The sequence below is a fragment of the Osmerus mordax genome, chromosome 1, assembly GCF_038355195.1.
Source record: "Osmerus mordax isolate fOsmMor3 chromosome 1, fOsmMor3.pri, whole genome shotgun sequence".
NCBI classification, from domain to species: Eukaryota; Metazoa; Chordata; class Actinopteri; order Osmeriformes; family Osmeridae; genus Osmerus; species Osmerus mordax.
In genome coordinates this window covers 11,931,765-11,946,764 of record NC_090050.1, presented here as the reverse complement: position 1 = coordinate 11,946,764, position 15,000 = coordinate 11,931,765, and the positions used below count along the sequence as shown (strand labels likewise).

General features: G+C 47.6%; 3 protein-coding genes across 3 annotated transcripts; all 3 read right to left on the bottom strand.

Annotated features, from left to right (window-relative positions):
- Positions 1–18: 18 nt before the first annotated feature.
- Positions 19–6,701, bottom strand: appl1 (adaptor protein, phosphotyrosine interaction, PH domain and leucine zipper containing 1; the record flags this gene model as incomplete). The annotated part of the gene is given in 20 exon segments (XM_067243364.1): positions 19–69; positions 428–574; positions 733–769; positions 1,001–1,175; positions 1,322–1,371; positions 1,500–1,676; positions 2,186–2,277; positions 2,551–2,607; positions 2,695–2,737; positions 2,867–3,055; positions 3,306–3,464; positions 3,647–3,729; positions 3,988–4,134; positions 4,366–4,424; positions 4,568–4,609; positions 4,704–4,791; positions 5,135–5,206; positions 5,487–5,546; positions 5,795–5,893; positions 6,562–6,701. Coding segments are annotated over 20 exon segments (1,881 nt in total), but the record flags the coding sequence as incomplete, so codon positions are not given.
- Positions 6,702–6,959: 258 nt separating this feature from the next.
- asb14a (ankyrin repeat and SOCS box containing 14a) lies at positions 6,960–11,854 on the bottom strand. The gene is made up of 11 exons (XM_067243331.1): positions 11,671–11,854; positions 11,064–11,256; positions 10,521–10,573; positions 10,187–10,318; positions 9,838–9,996; positions 9,222–9,467; positions 8,869–9,040; positions 8,375–8,660; positions 7,916–8,173; positions 7,501–7,654; positions 6,960–7,350 (listed from the first exon to the last, which is right to left on the bottom strand). The coding sequence occupies exons 2-11, from the start codon at positions 11,189–11,191 to the stop codon at positions 7,154–7,156; spliced, it is 1,785 nt and encodes a 594-aa protein (XP_067099432.1). The 5' UTR covers positions 11,192–11,256; positions 11,671–11,854; the 3' UTR covers positions 6,960–7,153.
- A 1,445-nt stretch (positions 11,855–13,299) lies between these two features.
- rps23 (ribosomal protein S23) lies at positions 13,300–14,748 on the bottom strand. Its single transcript, XM_067243342.1, has 4 exons — positions 14,678–14,748; positions 13,958–14,117; positions 13,748–13,868; positions 13,300–13,488 (listed from the first exon to the last, which is right to left on the bottom strand). Exons 1-4 carry the CDS (start codon positions 14,679–14,681, stop codon positions 13,342–13,344), a joined length of 432 nt encoding a protein of 143 aa, XP_067099443.1. The 5' UTR covers positions 14,682–14,748; the 3' UTR covers positions 13,300–13,341.
- Between the last annotated feature and the right edge of the window lie 252 nt (positions 14,749–15,000).

Here is a 15,000-nt window from a genome sequence, read left to right as displayed (position 1 = left end):
GTGTCGTGTGTCTCTCACCATCTCGGAGTGGAAGGCGATCTGTTTGGCCAGTCCCACGCTGTCACAGATCTGGAACACAAACGCCAACAACGGCACGGTCACTGTCACCCCCTAGACCCACAGAGCTGTCACTGTCACCCTAACCCACAGAGCTGTCACTGTCACCCTAACCCACAGAGCTGTCACACTTCAAACTCCGCAGGGCACCTCCAGACCAGCTGCCATACGGCCTCAAGACAAACGGCAGGTCCTAACACTCCAACCACCTCTGTCCCACACGGCAACAACAAAACGACCGAACGACCCCACGGATTGATTCTTTTTTTGGGGGGGGGGGGGGGGACGACACATAGCGGTTGTAGATAGCTCGAAGTCATTTAAGGATGACACAGATGACAACCTCATGTTCAGTCGCTGCTCGGCCCACCTTCTCGCCATCGTTGTTGGACTCGAAGATGTAGCAGACGGTGACGGGCCGGCCGTCCACCCGGCCTCCCGGCGTCTGGAGCACGAAGCCAAACAGACGCTTGTTCTCCTGGTGGGTCGCACACAGAACCACGCTGGACAGAGGGAACTAGAGAGGGGGGTGGGGGAGGGGTAAAGAGAGAAGTGGAGCGTGGTTAAGAAGCCTCGCAGGGCAGGTGTGTCTGAACTCGACTACTGTGAAGTAGCCACACAGCTAACGATGTGGCGGAGGCAATGGTGTGTGTACTGAGATGGCGGTCCACCTACCCTGAGCCTTGTCACCTGGGTCTGAGGATCGATGAGCCTGACAACCAGAGGACAGAAACACAGCAGCGCTCAGAACAATTACACACACTGACCAAACCCATGCCTCGCTTTCACACACTCTCACACACACACACACACACACCAAGAGAACCAAACAACAACCAAGCACCCACACAAGCCTATCCCCTCAAATACACACACACACACCACGCGCAGCACAAAACCATTCCTCCCACACGCACGCACACACTCAAGCGAGGTCTCTTACTTGAGGCAGTCGCAGGTGACAAGCAGGTGAGACTCGGTCATCCTGAAGATGTTGTGGATGGCCCTGGCTGCCAGGATCTGCCTCATGGTCTCGTAGATGACGTCAGAACGCTCCGTCTCCTTCACCTCCATGGAGCCCAGGAAACGGACGATGAACAGCTGGTGCAGGATGGAGTCTGGATGGGGGAGAGAGAGAGGCGTGAGACAAACACGGTGGCGCCACGGACACTTTGAACAGGCGGGCACAAAGTCAAGCCAGCACAAGGTCACAATGCACATGTGGGTGTGTGTATACACACACAGGCGGAGATGCAGCGCATACCTTCACTGTCCTCAGGGGGCGTGTCTCCAGATTCCCCAAACGGGTTGGTCCTTCTTTCGACAAATCCAAGAAGGGAGACATTGGGAAACATTTCATCAAACAGCCAGTGAGGAAGACCAGGATGGCCCACAGCAACAGCGTGTTCGCCAAGGCGTGCGTGTTTTTCCCAGGCACGAACCTGCCGCCCTGCCCGGCGCTCTTGGCCTGGCCTGCGTACTCCTCGCTGACGGGGGAGATGATGTCAAACTGGATGGGCGTGTCCGGAGCCACCAGGGAGTCCAGGGAGAGGGAGGAGAGGGCGGGGGACTCGGACCCGGCCGAACTCACGCTGCTGGTCCGGGCTGCTCGCCCCTTCCTGTGGGGCGGCGAGGGAGAGGGGTGTTGTGGGACAGTAAAAAGAGACGGGTTGGCTTAAAAAGACGGGGGAGGGCTAGCCACTGCATGTTGTATGCTGTAACTTTAGAATGGCTTCAATAAAGGTGCAATTCGAAATGTAAAAGAGGAACATATAACAGAAAGGACACACAGGAGGTGACTTATGATGTGTAGATAGAGAAGGAGAGGAGGAGAGGAGGAACAGAGGGGGGGGAGGGGAGGGGAGGGGAGGAGTGAGGAGGAGAGGAGGAGGAACAGAGGGGGGGCGGGGAGGGGAGGAGAGGAGGAGAGGGGAGGAGGAGGGGAGGGGGAGGAGGAGGAGGAGAGGAGGAGAGGAGGAGAAGGAGGGGAGGGGAGGGGAGGGGAGGAGGAGAGGAGGAACAGAGGAGGAACAGAGGGGGGGAGGGGAGGGGAGCAGGAGAGGAGGAGGAGGAGGAGGAGGAAACAGAGGGGGGGGGGGGAGGGGAGGGGAGGGGAGGGGAGACCTACGTGCTTGGTCGCATGCTCTCGTGTCTCTGCTGAAAAGAGGGCGACGGCGTCACAGCCTCCAGAGCTGATTGGTTGACTCTTGCAGCGATTTCCTGCCAACAGATAAACGGTACTTTAAGCAGGCCCTTATCAGAGGAGATAAATGAGTCACCAGGAGATTGACCCCATAGCAGACATACAGCACAGTCATTAGGAATTTCCCATCATGGGTCTGAAAGGAGGGAGTATGTATGAATAGATGCTAGTCATGATTGCCAGCAATGAGTAATGATGTCAACACAGTCGCTCCATATTGGACTGTGTTCATAACCATAACAACAGTGTGCCCCTCCCGTTAGGGGGGCTAGGCAGGCCCCGACACTCACCTCAGGGTTCTCACTCAAGTAGATCCTCTTGGATATGTTGTTGATCGTGGTTATCCACTGGAAAAGCAAACGGACGTTTTCATCAACATACGTTGGTCAGCCCCGTTAAGGGACCAGGTTCAGAAGAGCTACGGTGGTCCTTACCTCCTCACAGTCCTTTCTGCTGTCGGCCTGCAAGATGGCCACTCTTGGAGAAGGAAGATGGACAACACGTGAGGTCACTGAGCCTAACAGTTCCTCATCGGTGTATTTCTGCGAATTCGTATAACAATACGTTAAAAAGAAAAAGAAATTGTATTTAAAAAACGGGAATTACTTCTTGCCGTCGAAGGAGGTGATCTGGAAGCAGAAGCGGCGGTCCTCACAGTCCACGGCCATGACGGAGCAGTTGTCAATGTCCATGACCAGCCCCCCGGCCACGGCTCCCCGAGACTGGCTCATGAGGTTCCCTCCCTGGGTGAAGAAGTACTGCCGGTCCCAGGTCGAGGACACCAGGCCGGTTTTACTGGAACAGGAGAGCCAGGAAAACACCATTCAGAAATCGGACACAGAGACCACAATTTGGAAGCAGGAACGGCATAGAAACCAAACAGAACACAACAGAACAAAATATGGATTGAATACAAAACAGAACTGAACAGTGGCCAAAACCACAGCTCAACTGAACTGAGAGGATTTGAATTTTATAGTTCTCAATAAAACCTTATGACAAGGGAAAGCCTGTCCCTGGCGGCAGATACTGTGTGGCGTCTCACTTGCGAGTGTTGAGATAGCCGGCCTTGCGGGTGAGATTGCGGTTGATGGGGACGTGGTTGGGGTCGGGGTCAGGCATGTAGAGCAGGTCACTGGACTGTTCCATATCCAGGATGGTCTGCTGCATCACATCCACCTCCCCGTCCATCTCTCTACGGACGCTAAACACACACACACACACATTAACAATCTACACACACCACAATAACTGTCGTGTTTGCATAACCAAATAGCCTAGTTCCTGAGCTCAAAGAGCACGGCGCCAGAAACACTGCCACTGAGAGAAAAGGCTCGTAGTTATGGTCACAGAGAGAAGCGTTCTGTCAGAAGTCGGCGCTCTTACTTCTGAACGCTGGTTCCTATGGTGGCCAGGAAGTCCTCCCACTGCTGAGTCAGGTTCTCCGAGCCCAGCTTGAAGAAGCTGATCTGAGAGGGGAGAGAGAGAATGTGTGTGTGTGAGAGAGAGAGAGAGAGAAAGAGAAAGAGAAAGAGAAAGAGAGAGAGAGAGAGAGAGAGAGAGAGAGAGAGAGAGAGAGAGAGAGAGAGAGAGAGAGAGAGAGAGAGAGAGAGAGAGAGAGAGAGTGAGAGTGAGTGAGTGAGTGAGTGATTGGTGAGAACCAAAGGGCTGTGGGTTCAGACACTTCCTGACGGCTGAGCAGGGAGGCTGGTAGGAGGGGCTCCTACCTGGGCCTGCATGTACCCCAGCAGGGGCTCCAGCAGAGCGATCTTCTTCTTGTACTGGAGGGTGTTGAGGGCCGTGAAGTAGTGCATCATGGTCTGGTGCTGCTTCTTCTTGGAGGTGTAGACGTCCTCCATCACTTCGCTCCTCACCTGTGGTGGGGTATCTTTGTTTATTTACGTGTGTTTTTTAACGTGGGGGGGGCTAGCAAGCACTGGTCTTCCTGGGAGAACAATACACTGACAGGCTTCTGCTAGCTCTTCCTGTAGTTCTCTGGAAGACTGTAGTTGTTTTAGGTCATTTATAGTTCTGACTGTAGTTCTCTTCCAGAGTTACATAGGTCAGCTGAGGACAGGGGGTTAGAGGTTTTGGAATTGAGTTACCTTCTCGTTGTCTCTCTTCTTAGACAGACGGCTGTATCGAGTGATGGCCGCGTCGTGATCTGAGATCAAACGAAGAAAAAGGACGGAATATTAACAGTGGAGAAAAGCTGTTGGAAAGTGCTTCTCCTTTCACAACGCAGCGTGTTCATTACAAATACAGGCGACCCCTTCTCCATGCAAAACAATATAATATGTCACGCACCGTCACTGGATATCTGGAACACTTCCTTCAGGGTCAGTATCTCTGCAGGAAACACAGGGGATGTCATTCCTAGTTACTGCTGGAAAGAGGACACATTCTTTGATCCACTAGATTGATGACAATGACAGCCTCTTACCTTTCAGGTCACGCTCCTTAAACTGGGCGATGGGAAACATCATGGCGTCTGCCAGCTGCGTGGAGAGGACTGCATGGCAGGAGCTGAGCTGGGGCGACCGAGGGAAAGAAGGGAGGGATGGAACAGAGGACAACAGTGAGAGAGGGGGAGAGAGAGAGAGAGAGAGAGAGAGAGAGAGAGAGAGAGAGAGGGGTGTTATAACACTAATACTCCACCTGTCACACACAAACATAAGTGCCTAACACACAACCGTACAAAAAAAGAATACAGAGCATAATAAAGTGAATGACACAGTACAGGTCACGGCACCATACAGTGTGCAGTGCATGACGGCATCATAACCGAGAGGTGAGAGGCGTGACAGGCTTTCGTACATGAGTGCTACAGGGGGTGGAGGAGTTTCAGGGCAGTCATGCTGTGTTCTTTCTCACCTCGTCTATGACTTTGGCAAACTGCTGCAGTGTTGAGCTCATAACCTCGTCATCACTCCCGAGGGGGAAACGCTGCAAATACAGGGGCAAAGGTTCATTTCATTTCAAATGATATCTTGGATGCCATGAATATACATTCGGTAAAGGACATTCCTTGCATGGACGGAAGCATACATAAACCCTTGACGGGTCATGCTTTGTATGCTGCCATTCAACTTTCAAAAAGAAAGTATTGTTGCCAGTGTGGTTTTATGTTTCGCTTGGCCCTAATGAATCATATAGTGTACTGGATTCTAAAGAACGGAGATATGAATATTCCCCAGGGGGGCCTGGGCTGTAGCTGCTGTCCTACCTGCTTCTCATACTCCTTCAGGAGCTTGGAAGTCAGATGAGTGGCAGCACTCAGCTCATTCTGAAACAGAAGGATGTGTCAGTTGCGTCAAGTGGTTGTGTCACAAGTGGTTGTGACATACATGAGCGATCTTTCGCCATCAAGCACTTTAGGGTGAGATGCATTTCTGTGAGATGTTATGTTCTGAACCCCTCTAACGGAAGTGGTTTACCAACATATTGATTGGTGAGGCTCTTTCCTTTGGATGCGTGCGCGCGTTCTAGGAAAAGGAACTTAAAGTATGAAGTCATTCAGAGGGATCCTCTCACCTGAGCATCGTAGATCCTCTGCATGGCCTGGAACAGCTGTTGGGAGTAGCTGGATATAGCAGCTGCATCCTCCTCAAAGACACCCAGCAATGAGCGTGTCTACCAACAGACATACGGGGTGAACGCATTGACTAAATGAACACACACTTTTGATCCAGCTGTCAGGATAAATACTATCCAAAAACAACCTAATTGAGATTTATTTAGATTTTTGCTGAAATGAGGAGAAACTTTATAAAATGTGAAGATCCATATTATTTTCTATTCTAAAGACAGTATTATCATTATATCAAAGCTGAAGAGGAGACTGCATCAAGCATAATAATAATGTGAAAAATCTACCAAATCTAACGACACAGCTTGAACTAAACTACCATTAATGCATTTGCAAAACTCGGACATGACAACAGAAATGTTTTGGATACAATGGCTGGATGGCTAAGGAAGTAGCTAGCAATAAGGGACGCTCATTGGTGGAATGGGACGCTCACAGACCTAATTTATGTGCACATCAACAAAAGGGTGCGCTGTAAACGGTTGTCTCACACTAGAAATATTATTTTCATATTGGTACATACTTTCAATAGCTGATGCAAACCAAGTAGGTAATGATGCAAAGGTCCTGTTATTGACAGTCGGACTTAAATGATGCTCAAAAGCTATGCCTTTAACCATTTGACAGCTGTCTTGGTGTTGCGTTAGCAGGCTGGCTAGCTATGGAGCAGTACAAAGAGAGCTAGCTGGCAGGTTACAATGCAATTTATTACCTGCGGACTGTCTTCCAATGTTTCTTCTATTGGTAGTTTATCTATTCCAGGCATGTCTACTTCTGTTTAAAATCGTATCGACACAAACAGCAATATTCAGCTAATTGGAAAATAGAATACAAGCTCCGCTCACTCCCACAGATTTTACACAGATCCACAACACCCAAAACAGCTCCTCCTACATGCGGATATTCCGCCTTCAGGATGAGTATGATTGGGCTGGAAGTGTCCACACGCATTTGATTGGTTCCTGATTCAATGCAATGAAAGACATCTTGGCTCTAGACCTGCGTCGCCCTTGAACCACAATTTAATTCTTAAGGGCCCCAAAATGGCGTCTGGAGAAATCGAGTTGCCTTAGAGTAAAGTCAGATTGATGAATCATTATAAAACAACCTTTTTTTATTGCAAACAAACAACACCAAGTAGAAATGTCTGCAAAATAACATAGTAAAATTAAATGACAATTTGCATGACAAATCCAATCAAACTGAACAGGACTGGTAGAAACAATAATGGTCTCATCAGACTGTTTTAGATGAGAATGGCATAGTGTAAAACAGGTGCAAATTTCAATTATCAGTTCCCCAATCTAGTCTGTAGGCCAACGATTTCCTGCTTTGCTGCCCTGGCTCTGGCTGTAGAGGTCATACTCTTGAAATAGGATGTAATCCTTGAGTCTGTTTGGCAACGACAGGAAGCTCATAAAGACAGGTGCCCTCAGACGCAACCGGCCCACACAGCTGCGGATCTTCAGCCGGCAGAGATGCTGCAGACAGCGGACATTCTCTGTGGGGGTTTGATGAAAGCAGAGAACAGAGAAGGGCCGTTCAGTTTAAACTTCAACATTTAACCTTTGAGATGTCCCCCCCAGATATACCTTCCTGGAAAAAGTTCCAGGGCACTCCCTGTACTTCTCATTATTGTCTTCCTCCATACCTTGAATTTTGCAGATCTCCGGCCACTGTTTCTGCTCCATTAAGGCGGCCTTCAGTTTGGAGCAGAAGGTGACATGACTGACATAGTCTAGCATGATCCTCACCATATGTCCAGATATGTCCTTCAGCCAGTACACTGTGATCACCTCACAAAACTGAAACACGCACCACATTAGATCATACCATTATTGAGATAGGAATCAGCACAGTTATGTTTACAGATGTTACTTATTCCTAGACAGGGTCTAAGGATCTAAGCATCCCGTGCATGACTTCACACTTTTTTGTGCAATTTGTGCACCCATTGTGCTTCAGTAGAATTGAGTTCTTAGAAATTCAATTTTTTTATTGGAGTGACCCTTTGGGCAATAGGCTTGTGCATTGTTTTGCCTGCACCTTTTCAGATGCGGGATTACCATGGTATCCTTGATGACCGTGTTGCTCCAGCCCTCGTAGTCGTCAGGCACGTGAGACGCCTCGCCGTACGGGCAGTCGAAGCATCTCTGGACGTCGTAACCATAGTTACAAAGCATGCGCAGGATTATGTCGTCCTTCAGAGCATACTGCAGAGCAGAAGGGAAGTGTGTGGTGTTTATCCGGGAGAAGTAGTTGACGTTGGCGCCAAACCTCAGCAGCAGGTTCATCAGCTCATAGTTGCCATGACGAAGGGCCACCTGGGGGGCAATTTGAACAGAACAACTAAATGCGGAACATTTGGTTGTCATTAACAAACATAAATTCCCACACCTACCTTCTCCCACTAGTCTCTAAACTGTGCATCTCTCCCGCCATTTTCTCCTCTCTCCTTCCCCTGTTTCACTTTTTCAGCTCCCATCGCTCACCTCTTAATTCCCCCTCCACCCCCCTCTCCTCACCTGGAGGCACTTCACAGGGTCCTGGTTGGGCATGGCCCCGGCCTCTAGCAGCATTCTGACAGACGACACGTCGTTATTGGACACGGCAAAGAACAGAGCTGACTTGCGCTGGTCGTCGTAGTTGCGGCGCACCCAGGGGTGCAGCATGTCGTTGGGGTCGAACCCTGCATCCAGGAGGGCCTGCAGACAGGGCGTGTGGCCACCGTCCGCCGCGGAGTGGAGGGGGCTCATGCCGCTGTCGTCCACAGCCTCCATGGTGGTGACTGGTATCAGGAGCTTAAGGGCTCTATAGGCAGAGGGATGGTGAACACTCATTTCATAGCTTTGTCTGTTTGAACCAATCATTGTGGAAATCCAAGCTACAAAAGATGTGTGTGTGTGGTGTCGGAGAAGCCCTTCAATTGTGTGTACAGCATTATTGTTTTCCAAAAGTGATTGCTCTGTGGTTTCTTTCCCTGCTGGGAGCGTGCAGCCCCACTGGCAGTGCCACCTACTCTAGATGCCCACGGTGGGACACTCGGTGGATGGGTAGATGCCCGGTGTGTTTGGGTATGTTGGCATCCGCTCCATGCTCCAACAGAAGGGAGATGATCTCAGGGTTTCCCGAGGCTGAAGCCTCAAACAGGATAGTAGCACTGTCCTGGGCCTGAGACTGCACATTGACCCCTGGTGGACACAACATTCCCAGCAGCTCACGTCACATGGTCGGTCCCAAGGCTAATACCTGAGAAGGGTAACACTGTAATGTGTCTCATGAGTTTCATGCAGGTCAGTGACACCTGTGTAGAGCTCAAAACCCAGAACCATTCCCCATCAGTAAGATAACAGGTTGACGTCTCCAGACTACCTTTGTGGATCAGGGCTTGGACCACATCCAGGTGTCCGTTCTGAGCAGCCAGCGCCAGAGGGCTGAGACCGTAGGCGCTGCGGGCGTCCGGCTCAGCTCCAGCCTTCAGGAGCAGCTTCACGAGGCTCAAGAGCCCCAGACGAGCGGCCTCGTGGAGGGGGGTCCTGCGGTGGTTTCCCTCCTGGTTGACATGGCAGCCAGAGCATAGCAGGAGTTTGGCCAGGTCTTCACGGTTGTTTCTGATGGCTAATGTAACAGCAGTGTATCTGGTTAGTCTCATAAAGGCTTTAGATAGGCTTTTGAAATATTAACTATCTAAGTAATTATGGTCCAGTTAAAGACCAGTACTGGATGTGTGCATATTGAAAGAAATCCCTTTTTCTTCTGTATATAATATCGACAGAATTATACTTTCTTTCAAAGTTTGTACATCTCGTTTTCTTTACTGCAGCGCCCTTTTTCTGGCCTCCAAAAAAACAGCTTGAAATTTACTTTTAGTTCAAAATGCTAATAAGGATAACATGTTCCTCTTGTGGTGATAGACCTTCAACATGTGCAACCTGGGTTGAAACTCCATCCTTGTGGACCATAGTATAAAGATAGATAGAAAGCGCACCTATGACCAGAGGTGAATCCTCTTCATCATCTTGACAGTCCGAGCTGCATCCGCTCTGTAGAAGAAAGGCGGCGTTCTCTAAGAGGCCGTGCTCCACCGCCAGGTGAAGGGCGGTCTTCCCCTGGAGGGTCCGACACAGCCCCACACTCTGACCGGACGCTGAGGGGAACACCCAATATGTTTGGTCATTCTTTACCATTCCAGGAGATCTATAGTTGGATTTCTAGCTGGAGTCTAGGTTAAGAATGGCTGAAGCTTCCCCTCCCCCCCCCCCCCCCCCCCGCACTGTAGTCTATTGTGTACAGCCGTTCAGTTCAGGAATCTGTTACTACAACGTTTTGCAACAGACCTGCAAAGGTGACCTCCAGGATAGTCTGGTTTTTCTGAGTGGCGGCCTCATGCAAAGGGATCCAGCCTCTGCTGTCAGTCTCAGAGAAGGCACTCTGGCAGGCAGACAGCTCACGGAGAGCAGCCTCATCACCTGGCACCGAACCAGGAAACCAGGCCATGAAAAGGATCCAAATTAATTACTCTTTGCCATTACTCATCAGATGTGGGTAATAGGAGAGGTTTAGCAATATGGTTCACTTTCCATAGGATAGATGTTTAGTGTTGTCACAGTCTGCAGTTTTCATAGCTTGTGTCTACCTTCTCAGATTGGTTATACATACTCCAGAACTCACCTTTCCTGATGGCATCCAATACTTTGACATTGTCTGTCGTGTTGCGAGTAGCCCTGTAGAGAATGACATAAATGCTGAATCACTCACAGGCCTCAAATGATGACAGGGGTGTCAGAAAACCGTAAAGATCAAACATTGCACTCAGATCACAGATCTATTTCAAGGACAAGAGACTTGAGGTTTGATATAGTCCACAAAACTTTACTTTGAGAACAGTGCTTAACCCTTGTGTTATCTTCGGGTCATTCTGACCCATCAGTCATTGTGACCCACCGTCGTATTGCGACAAATTTACCTCATACAAAAACAAAGTGAAGCATTTTCTTTTAACTGTCGGGCTGTCTCAGACCCCCCACATTGGAATGGTTAAAAGAAAATTATTTTTATTTGTTTTTGTATTGGGTAAAATTGGGTAAACACAACGATGGTTCGTTATGAACCTTTGGGTCATGTGACCCGAAGGCAGCACAGTGCTTAAGGGGCCAACCCCACATTTTCAAGGGAACTCCAAAGTTGAAAGTGCAGGATTGTAAAGCACCCCACCTGCCCCCATCCTCTGGGTGTCTGTCCTGGTGTTCTAGCTGCTTGGTGCACTCGAGCAGACTCTGCTCAATCATGTACTGAGTGTCTGCATCCTCATCTCCATCCGTTTCTAACAGGTCAAAGTCCATGTTTTAGGCTTGGACAGCAATGTATCCAGAGATGGTGAGGGCTAGCTGGAAAAACGTTTTCTCTTCTGTGGGTGAAATGTTCGTTGACATGTTTCAAAGCTCCTCCCTTCCAAAATCGATGGGCACTTGCACCGTTTTTCACAAGGCCAAGCATGCTCTCACATATGGTATAAAATGTAGGAATCATCTTTTTCACTGGTCCAACACTTGCTTGTCTAATGAGTTTTATGTATGTTTTTTTACTTTCATGCTGCAAAACTAATTAATGCACTAACTGTGATATTTACATGCACAATGTAACAGTATTACATGTCATTTCCAAAGAAAAGACAAGGAAGATTCCATGTACATAAACAATACAAGTTGTTTATGACTATTTTGCAGGCACCTCTGATGGATTGTCATGAGAATGACATTGTGTATTCTCACAGCATGCCCACTTGACAAAACAGCTTTTTATGTCATTTTGTTGATTTTACCTGGAGTAAAATGTGGTTAGTGCGTCCTTCTCTGGCTTAAGGGGCTTCTGTTTTTCTCCATGCGAGGCTATTTATAAAGACACGCTACTAAAAATACCTGATCATGAGACTGACCATGTTTCCTCTCTCTGGCCCACTGAACCTCTCTGACACTCCCTGCTCTGGCTGCAGACATACTGACACACTTACACAGGCCTTTTCCAGACCTATTTTTAAAGGATTGTATTCCACATTCTATGTCCATTAATCTGGTTTTGGTCATTGTCTACAGGGAGGGAACCTAGAATGTAAGAGATTCTTGAGGTTCTGTCTTTGACAGGTCTACCTCACAGAAGTGTGGTTCCAACAGTGTGGTCCAGCATCATGACCCTGTGTTTTCTCTGTGGTACATGTGTGTAAAGGACAGCATGGATTAGATGGTTACGCACAACAAATCCCCTTGGTTGCTAGGTTCCAACCTCATAATGTCACTTCCCTCTCCACTCACCAGGCAAGTTAACAGTTTGGACTTCAACACAGCCTTCTTTCCTAGCTAAATCTGCTAGATGACCATGTGACCTCCTTCACTGACAGGCTGGGGAGGAGGGATGGGATTTATAATGTGGCAGTGACTCCCCTCTAGGTGGCAATATTATGACATCATTTCTCCAGCACTCGAGTATTGTAATTTTATGTAATACATGTGCATGTATTATGTGAAAACTTCATATTAAATAATCTACTATGTCCTCATAAAATCATCAAATCTGAAGTACGACACTTCAAAAATAATAATACTACCAGGCTTGTGTAGTGAACAGAATGAGGCTAACTATCACATACACACCTCCCACGTGTCAAGTCCCACTCACCAACACCCAAACAAGTCTATCTTCCACAATTCTCCTACCACCAGTTAAACCTCCCAGCGTGAAAAAAGGGCTTCACATTACATGTAAATGAAGACTGGATATGCTTCATCAGGAAATAGAAGTGTGAGGATCGGAATTTCACTCATTTCGAACAAAATCTAAAATATGCCTTCCTCCTGTTTGTCAAAAAGGAATGGAGAGGTATTGTTGCTGAAATAGTAGCAGCTGCCCCTGAAACCTACAGCCATCACATCCAGGTGGCTGTGCACAGTCCTGCAGTAATGGAGGGGGGTACAGGTGCAACTTCCACCTAACGGAGGCAAAGAATTATAACCGTGGGGTAAACCCTTTTTAGCTGCTACATTACATAACCATCCAAGAGCACCTGACCAACAAGCTTTTTGAACAGAATTTACAATACCAAAACTGAAATACAGCGTGGGTGGAATAATTGTGGGGCCTGCAAACAGATTGTTTACAGCTGGGCTGGCATCTGATGCTTGTTCTCATTAACTGTTGTCGGTAGCGCACATTTCTATTCATGAACAAAAAAAGATTTGAGTACAAAATGAAAGGGATACTTTTGAACAGCCTCTCAAAAAGGGTTAACGCCTCTGATTTAAGACAACAATCTTGTCATGTGTATAATTTGATCTTGTATTTTAAAACTCAACTCGTCACAACCCTTTCCGACCCCTTCTTCAGCTTTAACACAATTCCACAATAAATGTATTGCTGCATATACTGTTATATTAAACAAATACACACCAACACTAACTGGAACTGAAAAACATCCTTTTATTGAATTCCGGTCTGAACTCTATGATCTGGGTCTCTCCTTCTTGCCTTTGTACAGGGCCAGGAGTGACACATTAGCCACCTTGACCACCTTGAATCTCACACCGGGAATATCACCGACGGCATGTCCCTTACGACCGAACCCTGCCACCAGCACTTCATCGTTCTCCTGAAACACAAAGCAACACATGGTGAGGCGGACATAGCATGCAGTGGGTGCATTTCACCTAGACAAACAGACCTGAAGACATTAAAATCAGACCACACATTACCATCGGGGAGGTTAAAGACACTTGTGGCCATGAAATAAAACAGGCCTTTAAGCTCAATCAAATTATACAGGCAAGACCAATTCATATGCAATTCTTAAGACATCCTGTGAAACAAGACCTGTATAAAACCATGGCACTGGAAACAACCAAATTTACCTCAATGAAGTTCAAGCAACCATCATTGGGGACAAAAGCGGTGATCTTCTTGCCGTTCTTGATGAGCTGGACCCTGACACACTTCCTGATGGCAGAATTGGGCTGCTTGGCTTCAACACCACTATAATGAAGACAAAAAAAAATGTCAGCGATCAATAATGTGAAACCATCAAGCATGTCACGCCAACGAATAGTGGTACACATGCTTACACTTTCTCAAGAACGATGCCCTTGGCGTGGGAAGCTCCTCCGAAGGGATTAGCCTTCAAAGCAGTTCCAAGATGGGCTTTCTTGTACTGTTTATCATGCCATTTCTGCTCACGACGATGGTTACGCAGCTTCCTGGCTGTACGCAGACCGCGACACTTTCCTATTGGATACAGAAGAGTTTAATGTGTTAAGTATGGGACAAGCAGTCTGTAAGCATCTTCACATTATATCGAACTCCTGCACTGAAGTACGGATCACATACTACTCGACGTTAGCAAACCTAGACAGTTCGCATTCTTTCGACTTGGTAATATGCTAGCAAGCTGACGTTGACACCGTGGCCAGACAATTCTGACCATATGTCTTGAGTTGGTAAAAAACAAACAGCAGACTGACAATGAAATTACACTGATTCGCGGAATCACGTTTTAATTCGGTAATTTTATGATAATTACAACAGAAAAATATTTTTCTAGCGGACGTTAGCTAGCTAGCTATCCTAGCCAGAGTCCCATCAGAGAGCCATGTTCTGGCCCTCTCCACGTTGCGGAGCTCGTTGTATGATAGACCGTGAAAATAATGCTACTGGAGGATAAAATGGATGCTGTATAGCTACATTACTGACACAAATCACTAATAAGATATTCAGAAATTGTGCCGATATTAGGAAATGCTGTGACTAAAGGACTTGATGTGTAAAAAGTCGAATAATTCTCGTACCCATGTTTGCAGATTACGAGCCTGGGCTGGAAAGGAAGAACCCAAGAAGCACCGCGGCAATGTCTACTCTGAGGACCCAAAGGTGTCTAAGATTGTGCCTGCTAGTTTTATTGTCGTTTGCGGCATACTTTTTTTCATCCAGGGAGCATACTCTTTCTATATTCTTCCCTTTGATAAACTTAGTGATCAATTTAATATAAATTGTCTGCTTGAGTGCGTATCATGACATTTCTCACGTGCACGTGATAAGTATAAATAAGGTTTCATAAACATTTGATTAATGTATACTATTTGTATGTATAAAGTAGGGAAATCAATGTCAT

Excerpts from the sequence above, each read along its gene's own strand:
- rps23 (XM_067243342.1), bottom strand. Across the intron at positions 13,869-13,957 it reads GGCATCGTTCTTGAGAAAGT|TGGTGTTGAAGCCAAGCAGC; the intron begins GTAAGCATGTGT and ends TCTTCATTATAG. Across the intron at positions 13,489-13,747 it reads GTTGCTTGAACTTCATTGAG|GAGAACGATGAAGTGCTGGT; the intron begins GTAAATTTGGTT and ends TTTGTGTTTCAG.
- asb14a (XM_067243331.1), bottom strand. The coding sequence starts at position 11,191 with ATGGACTTTGACCTGTTAGAAACGGATGGAGATGAGGATGCAGACACT. Across the intron at positions 10,319-10,520 it reads ATTGGATGCCATCAGGAAAG|GTGATGAGGCTGCTCTCCGT; the intron begins GTGAGTTCTGGA and ends GTTCGGTGCCAG. Across the intron at positions 9,041-9,221 it reads CCAAGCCCTGATCCACAAAG|GGGTCAATGTGCAGTCTCAG; the intron begins GTAGTCTGGAGA and ends TGTGTCCACCAG.